This window comes from Ips typographus, linkage group LG1 (genome assembly GCF_016097725.1).
Source record: "Ips typographus isolate SLU linkage group LG1, UJ_Ityp_2.0, whole genome shotgun sequence".
Lineage (NCBI taxonomy): Eukaryota > Metazoa > Arthropoda > Insecta > Coleoptera > Curculionidae > Ips > Ips typographus.
Window position 1 is genome coordinate 6,316,842 of NC_138422.1, and position 17,620 is coordinate 6,334,461.

The 17,620-nt window shown below is 34.0% G+C and overlaps 2 protein-coding genes and 1 long non-coding RNA gene across 7 annotated transcripts in view; 1 reads left to right on the plus strand and 2 right to left on the minus strand.

Moving 5' to 3' along the window:
• Positions 1 to 13,540, minus strand: part of LOC145726413 (citramalyl-CoA lyase, mitochondrial-like) — a 17,516-nt gene extending 3,976 nt beyond the window's left edge. Inside the window, exons 1-4 of one of the 5 annotated variants that reach the window (XM_081975461.1) lie at positions 13,112 to 13,253; positions 4,326 to 4,906; positions 1,661 to 1,903; positions 992 to 1,455 (exon numbers count right to left, since the gene is read on the minus strand). In XM_081975461.1, coding sequence (XP_081831587.1) covers positions 1,152 to 1,455; positions 1,661 to 1,903; positions 4,326 to 4,891 — 1,113 coding nt within the window. In that variant the 5' untranslated portion in view covers positions 4,892 to 4,906; positions 13,112 to 13,253 and the 3' untranslated portion in view covers positions 992 to 1,151. Of the gene's footprint in view, positions 1 to 991; positions 1,456 to 1,660; positions 1,904 to 4,325; positions 4,907 to 4,954; positions 5,225 to 13,111; positions 13,280 to 13,328 lie in introns of those variants that run through there. The other 4 variants (XM_081975469.1, XM_081975476.1, XM_081975492.1 and 1 more) reach the window with 4 other exon arrangements.
• Positions 1 to 16,145, plus strand: part of LOC145726483 (uncharacterized) — a 19,961-nt gene extending 3,816 nt beyond the window's left edge. Inside the window, exons 2-3 of the long non-coding RNA XR_014177605.1 lie at positions 13,600 to 14,467; positions 14,523 to 16,145. This is a non-coding gene — a long non-coding RNA (uncharacterized LOC145726483). The remainder of the gene's footprint in view (positions 1 to 13,599; positions 14,468 to 14,522) is intronic.
• Positions 5,750 to 10,812, minus strand: LOC145726364 (uncharacterized). The gene is made up of 5 exons (XM_081975413.1): positions 10,608 to 10,812; positions 10,371 to 10,552; positions 9,961 to 10,322; positions 6,095 to 7,311; positions 5,750 to 6,041 (listed from the first exon to the last, which is right to left on the minus strand). The coding sequence occupies exons 1-5, from the start codon at positions 10,684 to 10,686 to the stop codon at positions 5,896 to 5,898; spliced, it is 1,986 nt and encodes a 661-aa protein (XP_081831539.1). The 5' UTR covers positions 10,687 to 10,812; the 3' UTR covers positions 5,750 to 5,895.
• Positions 16,146 to 17,620: the final 1,475 nt, after the last annotated feature.

A 17,620-nucleotide genomic window follows, 5' to 3' on the forward strand; every position in this document is an offset into this window, starting at 1 on the left:
TATCCCTGTCCAACTTGGAAAGAATACAACAATAAATAAAATATAATTACAACATGTGTGGATAATGGCACAACCAAGCGTGCTCCAAGCACAAGCCAGTCAAAGGACAGACACGAAAGTCAAACATGCATGAATAAACGCGCAGAAACGTATTACAGCTTAAGTTGACCAGAATTAAGAAAGCTTACTGTGTGAGGTTACTCTCCCCACTGGCCAGAGCCGCAGAGCCCACGTAACAGTGGAAGACAATCTAATAAGGGCATAGTTAATGCCCCTGCCTCTCCTGAACCCAACCTGATGCTTATTCAAAATTCCTCTGTTTTCAACATACCACTTCAATCGATTTTTAATTAAAGATTCAAAAACTTTTCCTATACAGCAGCTCATGCCTATGGGTCTGTAAGAAGATACCAAATCCGGAAGTCTTCCAATCTTAGGAATGAGTGGGATAATCGAAGTTTTCCATTCCCTGGGAACGGTTTTTATTCCGTTAAGAATATCATTAAACAGCCCAACCAAAAACGAATAAACACCCCCCAGTGGGAGGTTAAGTATCATCGAATACGAAATCCGATCCAGGCCCGGCGTGGAATCTCTCTTCGACTCGATAACTGCCCAAACCTCATCGTAGATGAAGGGCTCACTACTGTCAAGACCCGTTTGTTACATTTACTTATTCTTCCTCTATTTCTTCTCTTTTTAGTAAACTCTTCTATTTTAATTATTATACGTATTCCCCTCAGAACACAAAAACTTACAAACAAATAATAATTATTGGTTTCTCATGACAAAACTTGCGACTTCTGGTGGTAAATGTTTCGATGATTATAGATATTTATTTAAGTGCAGATGAGAACGACGAGCTTGCATACCAAAAACTTGTCCACAAATTGTAATCATCATCTTATTTATCATTTTAGCAATTTTCCAAAATTTACTCTAAAAGAAAGGACAAAACTGAAGCATTAAATGCAGGTAATAAAAATCAAAGTGTAGTACCTTTTGTATATTTTCGCCTATTAAAAAATAACATTTTGATCTTAAAACAGTCTAAGTGAGCTTAATAACTGAAAAAAACTACACACTAAATAATAATACAAACCAGGGCTGCTATAGAGATCACATAGTTGTATAAACTTAAAAAATAGAATTTAAAAGTACTGAGTACATTCACTTAATACGTTTGGACAATACTGTTTCGCAAACTCTAAATAAGCAATATTACTAGCATTCAAGGAGATTTTAACGGATGAACTAAAGCCGTTCCAAACGTGAATTAAGGAGCTGTTGACAGTGAGTCGCTTTACATCATCAAAATGATTTGAATCGAAGAACCACGACCAATCCCAATAAGGAATTGCGTAAAATTTGTTCGGAGGATATACTTTAAAACCTTTACAATTTTTATCTAGCATCTGTTCTACTCGTTGTACATCACATATATTTTTCAGGAGTCTAAAAAATAAGAAAAATAAAATCTGGTTGACGTCCATAAAGTATCTATTTCAGATACAAGTGTAAAAAGTGACATTATATTACTTAGAGTAAACAGAAGCGATTATTGTGCTGACCTCAGAAGATTGTCCGACAGAAACTTCCTTAATAAAGTTTAATTTTTTTGCACTTGTATCTTAAATATCATATTAATTAATTAACTAACCTGGTGATTGTTCCGGGACCGTTCCAACCCCAGTTGTTACCATTAAAATTATTCTTTAAATCTTCCAAACAGGCAGCGGCTAGTTCGTGACCGGAGCCTGTAGAGCTAAAACCCATTGCGCCAGCCGCAACAGCTCTAGGAGATTCTACGCCTGAGAAGTCGGTAGCTAAGTCCTTTAAACTTTTAATTACTATTACGTCCAGATCCAGGTATATGCCTCCGTATTTCCACAACGTCAAATACCTGCAAATTGGTTCAATATACAGGGCGTATCGGAAATGGCGACAAAGCTCTTCAGTACGCTATGGGAAACCACACTCTAAACTTCACAAAAATGTAAAAAATAACATATTATATGACTTTAAATCATAAAATTGAAATATTGACATCTTAAACTTCCTAGCTTAACTTGTAAATATTCCTGATCCGGTGCTTTTCTCAAAAAAGTAAGTTTACCATACCTCGAAATATCAATTCTTCTATGCACCAATAACATAGATTTTAACATCGAATATTTTGTCGACATTGAAAAAGCGGCAAACAGTTTCTTCGCATTAAAAAAATAGAATAATAGAACCTCTTCTGTAATTGCTCCATCTGCTACACCCCTTTTTTTCTCCAGTTGTTGAATTCCACCAATTCCTTCTCGTATACACTTTTACTTTTCGCTGGTAGCAGACATAAAGTTGCTTCTTGCTGGATTTCAGCAGGAATAAAGAGATTCTCACTCATTTTTTGAGGATGGCGATTTTGTAAACTGTCTCGGTCGTTTGTTGACAAACGCTTATTATAGAAACAATTTCAAGGCTTTCTACTTTTGAGTTTAATATTATTTTTGAAAAAATAAATTTGTCAAACTTGAAATTTTTCAAAACCAGGAATTTTTGCCTGCTTTTCCACTCCTAATTGAGCCGTAGTCGTGGATAAAACGTTGAATTAACGGCCTTTAATTAACCTTTTGAATTAAGGTTTGTTAATCCCCTTATACAGGTGTGGTAAATCCAAAAGCGACCATAGGAAAACCGTGTAACGGACAGAGAAACGTAGGTAATCGCATGCGCGGGAGAAAGACAGAAAACGAAAAAAATATCAAGTAGGCCATATTTTTATGGCCGCGCTGTTGCCAAACGCCGTAAGTATTCAATACCCTCGACAAACTTACTTAATAACTATAGCATCACTAGACTTACCTATTACAAAATACAAAATACTCTGCTATATAATAAAAATATGGCAAAATATAATAGTAGTATTTCTAACTTTGAACCTCTATACAGGAAAAAGTAGTTGAGCTATTTTTTTGAATAATTTTTTGACAGTTACAAAAATGTTTCCGACAACGTAATGAAGAGCTTGGGCGCGATTTTCAATGCATCCTGTATAAAAAAAAACGTAAATGTAATGAGAAAAAAACACTGCAAATATAGTCAAGACAATTATTACTGAAAACGATGCAACAGTCCATTAGTATAGTTAGTATCAATTTCAAAGTTAGATACAAAAAATTGTGTCAAAAGTTTCAGTTAGTTTGTTGTGTGGTGTGGAATGTTAGATGTGGTGAATTTATTTGATAAAAGGAGAAAATTTTTATTTTATTAAAATAAATGCAATTCAATCAATTGTTGCAATCAATTGTATTCCATAGAGGTCAAAAGTGAAATGCAGTTTTTTTTTTAATAAAAATGTTGCAATAACTTGCCTATCATACATACTTCATACTGTAGTTAATTGTTTTAAATTTAGATCATTTTTTCCACCAATAAGCTTATTCGTCCTTAAATCTTTTAAATGGTGGCCGCCATTTTTTTTCCATAATATTTATGAATTTATTGTGAAGGACTGTGTGTTGCTTCCATTCTTTAATCTAATGGTTAGATCAAGATGGTTGGTTATTTATTGTAATTGAAATGTATTCAAAAACATTAAAATGTGGGCATTTCCATCCCTGTATTCTAATCGTTGACAAACATTAATAAATTCGTTTGCTTAAAAAATGTACAGCAAGCCAGATTGGTTTTGGGTTAGATTTTAGTTTTATATTCAGAAACGGGAACTCTTTCAAAACAAGCTTAGCTGCTCTACTCACCAGACCTTAGCACCTAAGAAGGTATTTTCTTTCTCTTTGTTATGTTTTTTATTTCAACAAATGAAAAATTTCCTCTAAAGCCATTGTGCGCATTTTTTGTGTATTTGAAATTAACCTTAAACGAGTTTTGTGGTCAATAAATCTAGACGGTTTTATCAGTTTGGCTTCCAAAATTTATTTAAATTAATTCAGTCTCTCGCATATTAAATTAATAGTGTGGTTTTTGTATCAAATATTGTTTTCCATTATATTATTTGTAGGACACTCTGCAGACAGCAGTTAACGACTTTTCAATAATTAAGTTGGGTAGTTTTTAGTTCCAAGAGTTCTGCTTTTTTTTCAGGAAAGATCTAAACAAAGTGTTAAATTTTAAACAGGACAAACAAAAATAACCCCGTTTTTCAAATGTTTCAGTGCATTCTGTAAACGGGGATTAATTAACAAAAATCGATTAAAGTTAGTTTTGAGTTTTTTTGCGCAAAATGGCGATAGACCGATTTTTTCGTTTTTTTCCCTACAAAATTCTTAAAAAATATATCAATAGATACACATCAGAACATATTACCTATTTAAATTTACCTAAGAACATCGCTGGTATGAGATAGAGCAAACCGTGACCATCTCATCGTTTCTTGGCTCCACAAATTCTCTACCGGTGTATTTTTAAAATATCGTTCCATGTCCAAATGAAACAAATTTACATTTGAGTATTGCATCAGCGCTTGAATCATCCTATCACTATTCGTATCTTCGATATGTATATTACCAGGTGAGGCAAACAAAAGATTCACTTCATAGTCTGGGTTCATCCTGGCCGCACTTTCAACCGCACACGCTTGCCTCGCATTGATTGTGATTTTTCCATTGGAAAACGAAGTGCAGCTGGACTCGAGGAAAAAAATCGACTTTCCTTCTTTAGGGGTGTGATCTGATATGTCTGGTAAAGAGTTTTTGTCGCTCGATTTGATGTAGTGACAGTATACTCCATTCTCTGGTTTAACCCAGTAGTAGCCTCTTATGATAAAAGCTGGAACAGGTACATCCACCAGACACAAAATAAGAGTAAACACCGCTCCAAATAATATCAACCAAAGCAAATATTTTCTCCTGAATATCACACTGCGCATGTATCTGGTAAGTAACATTATTACTCACATTATCTGAAACAACACAATTGTATAGGTACTAAGAAAAATTATTATTTTTACTTGAATAATGCAACTGCACTACATGTAGCGTGACTGAATACAGAATACGTAATGACGTGGGTAAGTTTATCGAACAATGGAAAAATCATTTAAAAAACAAAACAGCAAGCCGTTAAATTCACTTGTATTACTCACGTAAGGACCGTAAGAACTAGTAAAACTTACACGCTTCAATACTATATTTTTAGAAGATAACTGAAATTTAATAGCATGTTAGCAATAAAAGAATTGCTGTTATCAACAATATTTATAGCTGAACAAAAGTATTGCTCAACTTAATCAGTTTGAACCTTGTAAACTGTGTATACCTCATTATCATGCAGGACCGTTTGTTTTTAAGTTTAGTTTTGCTGGAAGTGTCATAAACCATATGTGTTACCGTTAGGACGTAAATTTTATTGAAAAATGGATTTTTAGTGGACAAATATCTGACCCGGATTGCCCTCTCGACCCAAAAGTACAAAAAATGTTCTCAAATTATGTTTATTGCTATATCGCCAAGACATTGATTTTAGTATAGGGAACGAAGTGACCGCTATACAAAATCAATGGCTAAGACTATTATTTGAAATTTGGAGCATTTCAGTACGGCGGACTGTTGTCCACAAAACTGCTCCGTCTTCTCTCCGTAGTTAACTAACCCTGTATTACTTACAGTGCAGAGAAATCCATGTATCATCAAACAATAACATTTGACCGCAACTGAAAACTTTATGTGGAAAAGGTGGACAAATGGTTTGTTTCTAAAGGAGTGTGTTCACCAAAGCAACAAGCAAAAGCAAACACATTCAAACATTTGCTTGCTCGTTAGACCTCTTTATTTCAAAATTGGTACATAGACAGTTTTAAAGCATAATATAATAAATACAAAAATTATGATTATTTAGAAAGTTTTTATTTATAATTATATTGTAATAGTTGCATTATTATATTACTCTCCTCTATGAAGAGCTAACGCTATCAGCCAGATCTTTTACAAATTCCGGAAATCCTCGCACTAAAATTGGATGGTGGGGCATCAATTGAGCGTCACACATTACACCTACTTTGACATGGTCTGAGTATTCGTTAATACAAAGAGAAATGCCTAAAAAAAGTGTAAATCGTTGAAAAAAAAATACATAACATGAAACCACTTACTAGTATTAGCTTGAGGAGGGCGCCAGTAAACTACGCTAACCACTTCTTGTCCCCATAAAGTCCTTTGAGTAACATTCGGATATTTATTGGATACTTCCGTAAACGTAATCGCGTACTTTCTGGATAAGTACTTCAAATAAACACTAACTATAGTTGATGGTACTAACTTGGTTAAAATGCCAAACTTTGTCTGGCACAAGGACAACATGTGAGACAAACTCTGAGTTTCTAAAGACTTTCGAAACCTAACCTCCAACTCCTTTAGGTTGTCTAATTGTGATTTGTCGGATTGAGGATCGGCTATTGGTACATTTAAGCAAATAATTCCACTAACAGAATCTTCAGGTCTAATATTAGGGCCAGTTGCAAAAAGATACTGTGAATTAATGTTCCTTATTGTGACTGGAAGCTCTTGAGGGACTGTGTCATTAATTTGAGCAAAGTATTTAGCAATTGTCATAGTGCAAGCAGATAAACTGACTTCAGTCTCAGAAACTCCTAGTTTCATAGCCGTTTTCCGGATTAACTCCATTTTGACAGGATCGCTCCAAGCAACGGCTTTGCGCCCACATAAAGTTACAGTTTGAAAAGTTTCTTCTTGGAGAAGAATATCTTGGATGATGGTTCTAGGAGCCAAGAATATAATCTTGAAAATGTCAAGTACCTCCAACAATGAGCTGTATATAAGAGGAATATAGTAGTACAAAATCCCAACAAAAGTATGAGGGTATGGGCAATAATTCAAAGTAAAGCAAGAATATAAAGCGGCACTTTCACCATAAAGAATTATAGGAAGACGAATGGGAATGGCTACAAACAGAAACCACAAATTGAGCAAACTTACATGTAGAATGTTAAGTGGGCTTATCGATTTCAGCATAGACCAGAAGAAATTGGCAAAGCTTACCTGACGTTTACTAGTTTCATTTATACAAGTCAAAACGAAGTACCGACACTTGGAAAATATATCCGGCTTAATAACTCTGAAACCCTTGCGGCATTCTTTTATAATTGAAATAAGTGTAATAACGGTAATTGCTAAAAACTGTGAAAGAGTTGGGGTGTCTTTCAGTAGCTCAGGTCTTTCTAAAGGTTCATAAGTACTGATAAATTCATTCCAGAAATTGGATATTTCATCAGCCAGTTTGTCTTTGAGCGTTGACATAGCCACTGGTTTTTTTAACACTTCCACTATAGGACTTTTTGTTGGTAGACTTCTACAAAAAAATAATTCTATAATTGTTGAACTGTCCAGAAAAGCAATATTGTCTATTCAGTAACTTTTTACTTTTACGTCAATCACCTTACATCATGTCTGTTCATTTAAGGATAAGGATAGAAGAAAATGGGTGTTTTAATTTCCATGTCATAAAATAGGACAATAGTTTAAAATAAATAAACACGTGACGTTCAATAAACGTTCACATTCCAAGATCGAGTTAACCAATCTGTACCGAATGTCTAAATAATAGTGGTTTACGGCTTTTTTTACTAAACGCCTAATCGTAGAGCTTCCGAAAAAAAAATTGTTCTAAAAAGGGACTCAATGAATCGATCGAAAATATTTTCAATTTCGGAATATGTCCACAAAAGCTTACTAACAAATTTAATTAAAAAAGTGGTTTATCTTCGAAATTTCAAATACAATGGGAAATAGGGCTTCCAAGTCCCGGGACTAGAAAGCTATTCGGGACTTCGAGACTGAATTAACCCGGGACTAGTCCGATGGTCCCGAAAAATATGAAAATTAACCGAAAAAATTATGTTTTTAATAAAATTTAAGTCTTTTTAGGAGCAAAAAATATTAACAAATATTTGAAAACGAGTAAATTAAAATTATAAGGCTACTAGAGTCTTTAGAGTTGTTCTCTAGGCTAGGGACGATCTGAGCCACTGAGAAAGCTTGTTCGGACTCCACACTAGTATGAGGAAATGTCGACAATTGTTCATAGACCAACTGTAAAAAAATGCCCTCAATTTCCGCCATTTTGTTAAATTTTGGGACCAAATCTGGTCCCGAGACCTCTACACAGGTCCTGGAATTCCAAACTCACCCAGAATCCCGGAAAGTCCCGGTCCCGAGATCCCGGGATTGGAAGCTCTAATGGGAAAACACTTGCAAAAGAGAAAATACAAAGATCAACTAATTTACACAAACTAACTAACTACAAAAAGGAAACTTCATAGGGTTAATTTTTATCAAAATTAATGAAATTTTCCACGTGCGCAGAATATAATATGACCTTATAATAGGAGGCTTGTTTTTGGACGCATAATGTGAAAACATGTTCATATGAGAGCTGCAGTCCTACTTAACATAAAAAAAAAATTCCGCTTGATAAAGTTAGCTGAGTATGAGCAAAATGCTAAATATTATAAGTTGTCAGATATACCTATATAAGGAAGAAGGAAGGAATAGTTCGTCCGGTGTGCTAGCTCTACAACCTACATCAATATTCATATCAAAATTTAGAGGACTTAAAAAAAAAACAATAAAGTTAGTGTCAATGATTTAACGGAAAGGAGAAGTTGGAGAAGTGAGTGTCAATAAAATAATCGACAGTAAGAGGATGCTTGCGTTTAAATTATAAAATAATTTTGATAACTAACGTCAATAAGTAATTACTACTAACTATTTTTTGCTCTTGGCAACGTCTTTCTTATATCCTTCTCTATCAAACGTCATTAAACAGTACAGGTAACGCTACAAATACAAAAGAGAACCTAACCGCAATTGGGACATCAACGTCGTAAATCATCTCAAAAGTTAAAATAAAAGGTGGAGATTATCATATCCAATAGCAACGCTCATAGTTAGCTACGTCATACTGCCCGCAAAATAATCAATTACTACGTTTCCATGCAAATTAAAAACGTTCTCAAAACGTTTTGAGTTTTGAATTTTGCCTTGTAAACCCGTTTTCAATTCGGTTTCAATCTTATTTCACTTCAAGGTTGATTCGCCGATTTTTGGGATCGTATCGGGATGGAAATAGCATGGATCCACCTTAAAAATGAAAACGATTGTAAAATCGAGAAAATACGTCACAATTGTGTATTGTCAACGTATAAATGTCATTTTTCACTTCTTTAAGTTAGAGAATATAACCAAAAATTTTTTATTTTATAATTTGAATTGTTTCTAATTTCATTAATTGTTGTTGCTAATAAAGAAAACAATAATTACATTTTACCTTATCATGGCTACCAGAAATGTTTGGCTGGACCAAGAAGTAAAACTTCTACTGGAAATTTTCCAAACACAAAACATCAATTGGTATTTTGATACCAAGAAGTATAAAAATGGAGAAATTTACCGATTGGTTTATGAGTAATTAGTAAAGAAAGGTGTAACTACTAAGAACGTTTTGCAAATTAAAAATAAATGGAAAGCTTTGAAGTGCATGTATTATAAAGTGAAGCGTAAAAATGGGACAAGTGGAGAAGTCCTTTCAGAGTGTAACTATTTTGCCATGCAAAACGATTTGAAAATTAGCATGGAAACTCTAACAAATTTAAATTTGGAGATCGTTTTAAAAACGACTTCAATTGCATGAAAACGTACTAAATATCTAATAACCATAACATAAAGTTTCGAAAAAACGTGACCAAGTAGTTTTATTTTATTTTTGGTTAAAATTTGAAAAACATAATACCTATATTTTTTATTTATGGGATAAGGTCATTGTCTTTGGTAATCCAGAATAATTGAGACTTGAAATGTTACAAATCTCGTGTTAAAGCATTCTCAAACTATTAATCTTTAAAAATTATCAAAGCGATTTTTTAATTAAGTGCATTTTCTAACAATCTTGACAAATGATTTTGATGTAACAGTAAAATGTCACTGAACAGGCTGTACTTACTCTGATGGTTGTTTGGTGGGAGGAATTAAAGGCAATAAATCTCCCACATTGACACCCTCACTAAGCAAAATGTGATGGATTTTAAATAAAATGTAGTGATTGTCTTCTGAAGTTGGCACAATGATTACTTGCCAAGGTGATTGGTCAGTTGGTAAGTACTTTGATACAATGTCACTAATATAATCTTGGATGTTGTGGTCGGTTACGGCTCGTCCTTTATACGTAAATTTGCCCACGCTGACATGTTGATCCAAGTCAAATTTACTCCTCCGCCAGCCATAAGTAGCACATCTGATAGTTAAAGACTGTTGTAGTCTTGGAAAAGCCAAGTTTCCGGCCTTGTCCCGTCGTTTAACCAACTCCTAAATATTTCTTTTAAACACTAAACCGTTAAGACTTTAAAGTATTACCTGTAAATGTCGTTTAATAGCGTCAGGATTTTCTTTCCCTTTCACAGCCAACAGTACAGAAATAATTCCTTGATTCCTATGCGTGTCAAGCAAAATTCTTACTGTTGAGTAGTTAATAAACTCAACATCCGGATGCCACAATGAAATACTACTTATCCATATTATTTTAAAAACCTTCAACACTGAAAAAGATCGACGTTATCCGAAATACTTAAGTTAAAAATGAATAATACTTACTGAAGTAACTAAACACAAGAGCAGGAATAACTAATAAAGTTAAATTGAACAAACTTAACGTCACCAAAAAATCCAACATTTTATTGCGGAACTCATACAATCCAATACCGAAAAAAGAAAGAGTCTCCCACGCTGATCATTTTCTTCAACAGTGACGATGACTGAATGTGTATTTCCGAACCATGAGAAAACGATAACAAATGGGTTCTAATTGGATAACTTATTATATTTGGTGTAAGATATTTTATCAAATAAGTTACGCCCTTTGACCCGGCTTTAATTATGCAGTTGGGCTCGCTCGAATAAGAAATTTTATTACACAATAATAATAATAATACCTTTTTTAAATCAAAAACAATAATACATTTTGTAGTTAGTTGCAACTGATAAAGATGATGTAATAAAACTGGGCCAAGTTTAGTTAAACGTCCTAATATAAGAATTAGTCTAAGAACTCATTTAGTCTATGGCAAATTGACTTTCAAATATTTAGATATTTATTGTAAAGTCGTAAACGGTTTTTGATAATGTAGAGAAATCTTTGTTTAATGATTAAAAGTAGTAATTCACCGATAATGTATTTGTCGGCTATTGTGTTTTAGAATCCACGTTTGTTAACCACCAAAAAATAACCACCTCTCATTGGAAAAGATGTAAGGTTCTTGCTGAAATCCGAAACGTCTCATCTCAAATGTAATACTGCCATATGTTGTGGATTCTGAATAATAATGAATGACAATAGTTAAGTTATATCATATAGATGAGTGGATTTCTTGGGGATATGGTTGGCAATTGAATAATAAGCCTTTCGCATGTGTTTTGCTGCTTGACGTTTCATTTATTTCATTTACCTACAATTGCACCGAAACCATTTTTGAACACCAATCATTGATTAACTTAACACGCGTTTTGACTTTGACATTAGTTTAGAAGTTACAATACTAACGTCACAGTCAAAACGAGACTTAAATTAATCAATGATTAGTGTCCGAAAAATGTTGCAAACCACCTCTTTATCAAGTTATATTGTTCTTCTACTTTCAATACAAACTTTGATAGACTGTTATCTTTTATGATCAAATTAATATCAACTGCATAGTTTATTAAGCAGTTACTATTATGAAGAACATGTGGCAGATCATTCAAATAAATGATAAAAAGAAGAGGGCCCAGTATACTGCCCTGGGGTACACCTAATTTCATTTGAAGGCTCTCTGATTTTTTGTCCTTTATTTTCACATACTGAGTAGGACCCTGGAGGTAAGACACAAAGCACATCCCCTAATATCCTATCTATTAAGTTTACAAAGTAGACTTTTGTGGTTGAAGCAGTCAAAAGCCTTGGACAAATTGAGGAAAAGCCCTGAACAAAGATTTCCTCCAGAGCATCCAAAATATCAGAAATCAACTCAAAAATTGCGGTGTCTACAGATCTACCGCGTACAAAACCATTCTCGAAATTCAAGAACAATTTATTGGATTCGACAAAATTTAAAATTCTATTATAGAAAGCTGGCTCAAAAAACTTGAAAAAGAGGACAATATACTAATATTACTAATGGATCGATAATTTTCAAGATTATCTGCATTGCCCTTCTTGAATATAGGTATAAGGGTGGCTGTTTTTAGTGCAGTAGTAGCCCTCTATGAAAGAAGTATTTATTATGTGCGCGAGTGGTTCTGTTATCACCTCTATGCACCTTTTAAGAAGAAACAGTGGTACTTCATCATTACCTGCACAACGTTTTGATTTTAGGTTTTTAGAAATACCTGTGAGTCCACTCTCATCCACCATAGACAGATAAATGGAAATCAAGTTCACATTAATGTGTGAATGAGGGTCATAAGTTTACAAGCAACACCTCCAGCAAGATTCATTCCAGTTGCCTTCATTCATGTTTGTAATTGTAACTGAGGTTGTAACATTCTAGCTTATTTATTTTATTTTAATTAGGTAATTGAAGGGTTTAAGGCCTATTATTTGCTTTAGGGTCTTTAAGATAATTTATTATAACATGGGGAGAAAGACCAAAAGGTAGATAATCTATTTTGTATATGTTAAAAAAATACCAATTTAATAGGGTTGATAAAGATGAAGAATCTCTTATTTCAATCATGTAAGAATAAGTAAACCCTGAAACCATGGCATTCATAACAACAAATCAATTAGCAATCGAAAAATCAGATTTTAAATTTGATGAACAAAATTACATTTAATAAATGCTTTTTTGATTAGTAAGTCAATAGTTTTATGTGTTACTTAAATTCGAGCTTAAATTATTAATGCAGTTTGTAATACTTATTTGCTGATTGCAGAACAAATTACAAAAAGTATAAAACTCCACAGAACATAGCAAATAAAACTAATTTATTGAGCTGTAGTACTTTAACAGCTTACTAGACTAAAATCAACTATTCATGCCTGGATTCATACTCACACCCAAAAATTCTTCTACCTAATTACTACACAATATTCTTACTAAAATATTGAAACACAAACTTACCGCTTTAAAAAGTAATACTGGTATTAAAAATAATGTTGCACTGCTTTTATTTGAGCACAATGGACTTCCTTTACTCAGTTTCCATTCTGTTTGCTTTGGCCAACCCATAACATTTTTTACTGCTTAAATATTTACATTATGCTCCTTCCAATTTGTTGATTCATTGAGCTAAAAGTATCCAGTTCAATAATTAAAATTAATTGATGAGTGTACATACACAATTACCCTGTGCATTTTACTATGCAGAAACTGGAAACCGGAATCACAGGGCAAATTTAACCACAAGAAATAATATTACTGATTATCACAGGAATAAATACTTAAATTAGAGCTTAAAAACTAAAAATTCAGTGATTGTAACTTGATAACAATGATCAATAAGATAACATTTTTTTCTAACAGTAAAATAAACAATAACAAATAACCGAAACCGGTCTTCGTCTTCTTTTTTCTTTTACCTTATAAATTCTTCCTCCTTTTTGTTTCAGGTGGCATAAACCGACAGTCGGTCGCAAGCAGTGAACTTAATACAATAGGTAGAAAGGTAATCGTTGAATGGCTGATGCTGATTATTGCTGATACAATGTCGAAATACTTTTTTTACTTTTAGTAAAAAGGATTTAACCCCTATCTGCAGCGTAGTATTTTAAACCGCGTTTAAGTTTGGTATTGATTTGAAAAAAGTTGCAATCTGAACTACCCTTAACTTAAGCTTGGCTTAAAATGTAAGCGTAGAAAAGAGGGCGTTTATAGTCAGAATACCGATTTTTTTTGTAATTTATGTACTAGTAACAGAACTCACCACTTCACTTGCCTTATCAACCGCACGTCAAGATGGTACACGATCTGATAACTATAATAAAAAACGTATTTGAGTGGTCTGTTCCCTAATAATTAAAGTCCTAAATCAATCAATCATTGAATCCTCCGAACATTGTAAGTTAATCATTCCTAACATCTAGTAACAACCACACATCTCATTGTTCAATCGGACGACCAATTTACATTTAACACGTAATGTGCGTCATAAGCAACCTATGACGTCTACAACCAACTATTCCATTTCCCCGCTGTCCCTTCCACCGGGCAGCGATAAGTCCACATCACATGCGTTTGGGGCGAAAACTGTCCATGCGACCAGGGATCTAGATAGGTCATCTTTACTAGATATAGTTACTCCACTTAAGCATTTCGACCTACTCAACTGAGGCCTTACGGCGCCAAAGTTTGCACCCTAATTATTGTAAAGCCTTGAGGCAACCCAGTCTGCAAGAGCACCGCTCCCTATCCCGACAAAGTAGGTAGTCTCATTTGAAATCAGATGTGTGAATGCACTAGGGTGGTTCAGTAAAAAGGGTAAGCTACGTGCAAATATTTATTGATCCTTTGTGAACCGGTTTTGGCCTTTTAGGCCATCATCAGCACTCAAGTCTGCCAAGAGAGAAACAAAGGACAGCTCAGAGAGGTATACTTGTGTTTGAAGGTTGGAAAAGGAAGTAAAATGCCAATGTTACTCACTTGTCAGATCACGGCCGATCCACCGGAGACCACCACGCAATCAGCCACAGAACATATGTCCAGGGCTGAAGGACAGGACTTCCACAAAAATTCAGGGGCGCAACTCCCAACACATTAACACTTAGTCAAAGATTACACCTCTAATGTAGCACTGTATGTTAATTCAAATTTTTTAAAAAGTTTAATAAGGGTTAAAACAGCTTTGGGAGGTAATAAATAAAAAATTAAAAAGGTAAAGAAGTAGTCCATTTTCTCAAAGTGGAGGTGTAAGTACGAATGTAGGGGGGTGATTAACCACACAGCCTTCTCCACAATAAATGTATTAAGTCCTCGAATGTTAGGGGGTACTGCTCGATATGTTTCGAGCACATAAGTGCCCATTATCAGGAACTAGAAGGTTGTATAATCTACTAATCTAAACTAGTGAGTTACAAGAAAACATTCCTCAGATGAAAAACGTGTGCGCCTACTGTTTTTTTAGAAAGGGCGAGAACTAAAGCTGGTTAGGTCGCTTATATTTCCGGATGCCTTCGAAATGAGCTGCTATAGAGGAATGCTTGGAATACCGTGGACTGTCTACAGAACAAATGCTTCAATTCTACAACAGCTAAAAATAAATCTTAAAGACCGATTTCTATCAATTATACAAAGACGTATTCTCAAGTATTTCGGCCATGTACTAAGAAAGGATGGAATGGAAAAGCTGGTCATTCAAGGTAAAGTCGAGGGATGAACGAGCAGAGGACCATCACCAGTCCGGTTCATTGATTCAAATTAAAATCTTAGTAAATATGTCAATGGAGAAAGTGATGAGGACCGCTGTAGACAAACGTGGAGACAGCACACATGATGAGTCGCGACGTTTGAAACGAACAACAACAGAGGGGAGAATTATTTCCGAGTTTCCAATGGTGAGATTGAACTGGTTTTGTAAGGTGGTTTGTTGGTGTTGTATCCTTATTTTTAAGGATATAAGATGGACATTATTTTTGTTTTATTTGTTTTATCCTTGGAGTGGAGCTAGGCGGTTTTCACTCATTTTTATGCCAATCCATAAGAACATAATATAATATTTTGTAAATAATAATGTTTTGATAACATAATGAAAGGCTCTCATGGACCTGCAAGAGTATGTGGTGGATAAAGGTTGGGGACTAAATCCTTCAATGGTTCACTAGGTTTTCACCAGAGTGATAGAATGGTGATAGTTCCCATCGTTATCTACACAGTTTTCTTCTTTGGTGGCATAAAGCCGGACCATGGATATGTTACTGTATTTGCTCCCGCTACACTTGGTTGTAAAAACGAAGGCACTGAAGGCGACAGGAGTGGATTAATACAGGCTGATGATGATGATGAGTCTTTGAGACTAAAGAAATTAGTGAAACCTACTTTTTAAATCCTTTTCTCTTCTCTAGAGAAACTCTCTTAACAGAACTGGTCTAGCGCCCACACTGCAGTGCACTGGGTCGTAAAACCACACATACTTTTATGTATTAATTTTATGTTTTATTTTGCTTAAAAAGACTTTAAAAAGACCAAAAGGGTATCTGTTATTTTTCAATATTTTCCAACTTGATGTTATAAATTGTCCTTAAGAATGTGAAATCTATATGAATAAAAATGGGCTACGTTGGCCTTTCTTTTTAGAAGAAATTGCTTTCTATTACCTATTCCATAAAGAACGCGACTATCTACCGTGATGTGAAAACTGCAGTACTCTATATCTTCTGTAAGACGAGATATGGGGAATCATTAAAAATGGCTTTTCTGTATGGCCATTTAACTAAAACTTTATCATATAACATATAAAATATGAACAAACATGAAAATGAACATAACGCAATAAAATACTAACTAGTCTGTTAAAAGTATATTGTCATAAATTGCTAATGCAATAAAGTAATTTGAAATGTCACATCCAAATTGAGGAATTCATCCTAATCAAGAATCTGACAATCCTAAAATATCTTAGTTAAAAATAAGGTATTTAACGCGAATTAAAATCGTAACCTGAAGTTTACAAAAGCTTAAGTTATGTTATCATTTAATTACAAAAAAATATATCATCTGGTTAAGTATGCGTGTAAATGCTTATTTTATGTATTGTTTGACACACTGGTACGTTTACTGTAACGCAGAGAGTAAAAATAAAAATTTTTAACTAGTTTTTAACTTTGCTCCAAATTCACGTAAAATGACTGCTTAATACCACATATAGTAGATGATACTACTCTTCAACCAATTACTAATAGACATTCAATAGTCTAACCGGACTTCTTATTACATTATTACAGCCAACTCGTTGGCGTGTACTGTTATTCTAACCCACTGTATTAAAAGGTAAAAAACACTCGTGATAGCTTCGAGCAAATCACTTTCAGCGAAACCGTTTCAGCGGATTTGTGTACACTTTCTGAAATATCTCACGAAATCTACGTAATTCTATTTTCGATAGACTTTTCCAGTTAACGGCGCTTCAATCCAGTGAAAATCCATATAAATCTGGTTAGTTTTATTATTTCTATTCACAAAGGTAAGTACGTTAATCACATATTCATTATTTGATGTTTAAGTGAGATTTTGATGTTTAAATAAATATAATAACCCAGACAACCATGACGCAAGCCGCATGGTTTAATAAGGATTTCAGTTGATGGAAACCGGCTTTGTTTAAATTCCATATGTGTGTTTGAGTTATTATGCGTATTATATTTGCCTGTTTTATTTTATTATCACTTTCTCAATATTTTCCAAATTTGTAAGGGTTTATACAGTGCGTTTTTTTTAACGCGCAACATAGGATTTTACGTGTTAAATTTTTAAGCCCATGTTAGACCATTTTATTTTGGAACTGCAAGTCTATAACTTGACGGGTGTGTCTTTAGTACCCTGAAGCTTAAGTAAGTGTACCAATTTGGTCTAAAAAGTGATTAAAAACTGGAAAAAAATCATTTTTTTTCGAAAAGATTTTATCGTTCCATACTCCCT

Excerpts from the sequence above, each read along its gene's own strand:
- LOC145726364 (XM_081975413.1), bottom strand. The coding sequence starts at position 10,686 with ATGTTGGATTTTTTGGTGACGTTAAGTTTGTTCAATTTAACTTTATTA. Across the intron at positions 10,553-10,607 it reads TCTTGTGTTTAGTTACTTCA|TGTTGAAGGTTTTTAAAATA; the intron begins GTAAGTATTATT and ends GATCTTTTTCAG. Across the intron at positions 6,042-6,094 it reads CCCTCCTCAAGCTAATACTA|GCATTTCTCTTTGTATTAAC; the intron begins GTAAGTGGTTTC and ends CACTTTTTTTAG.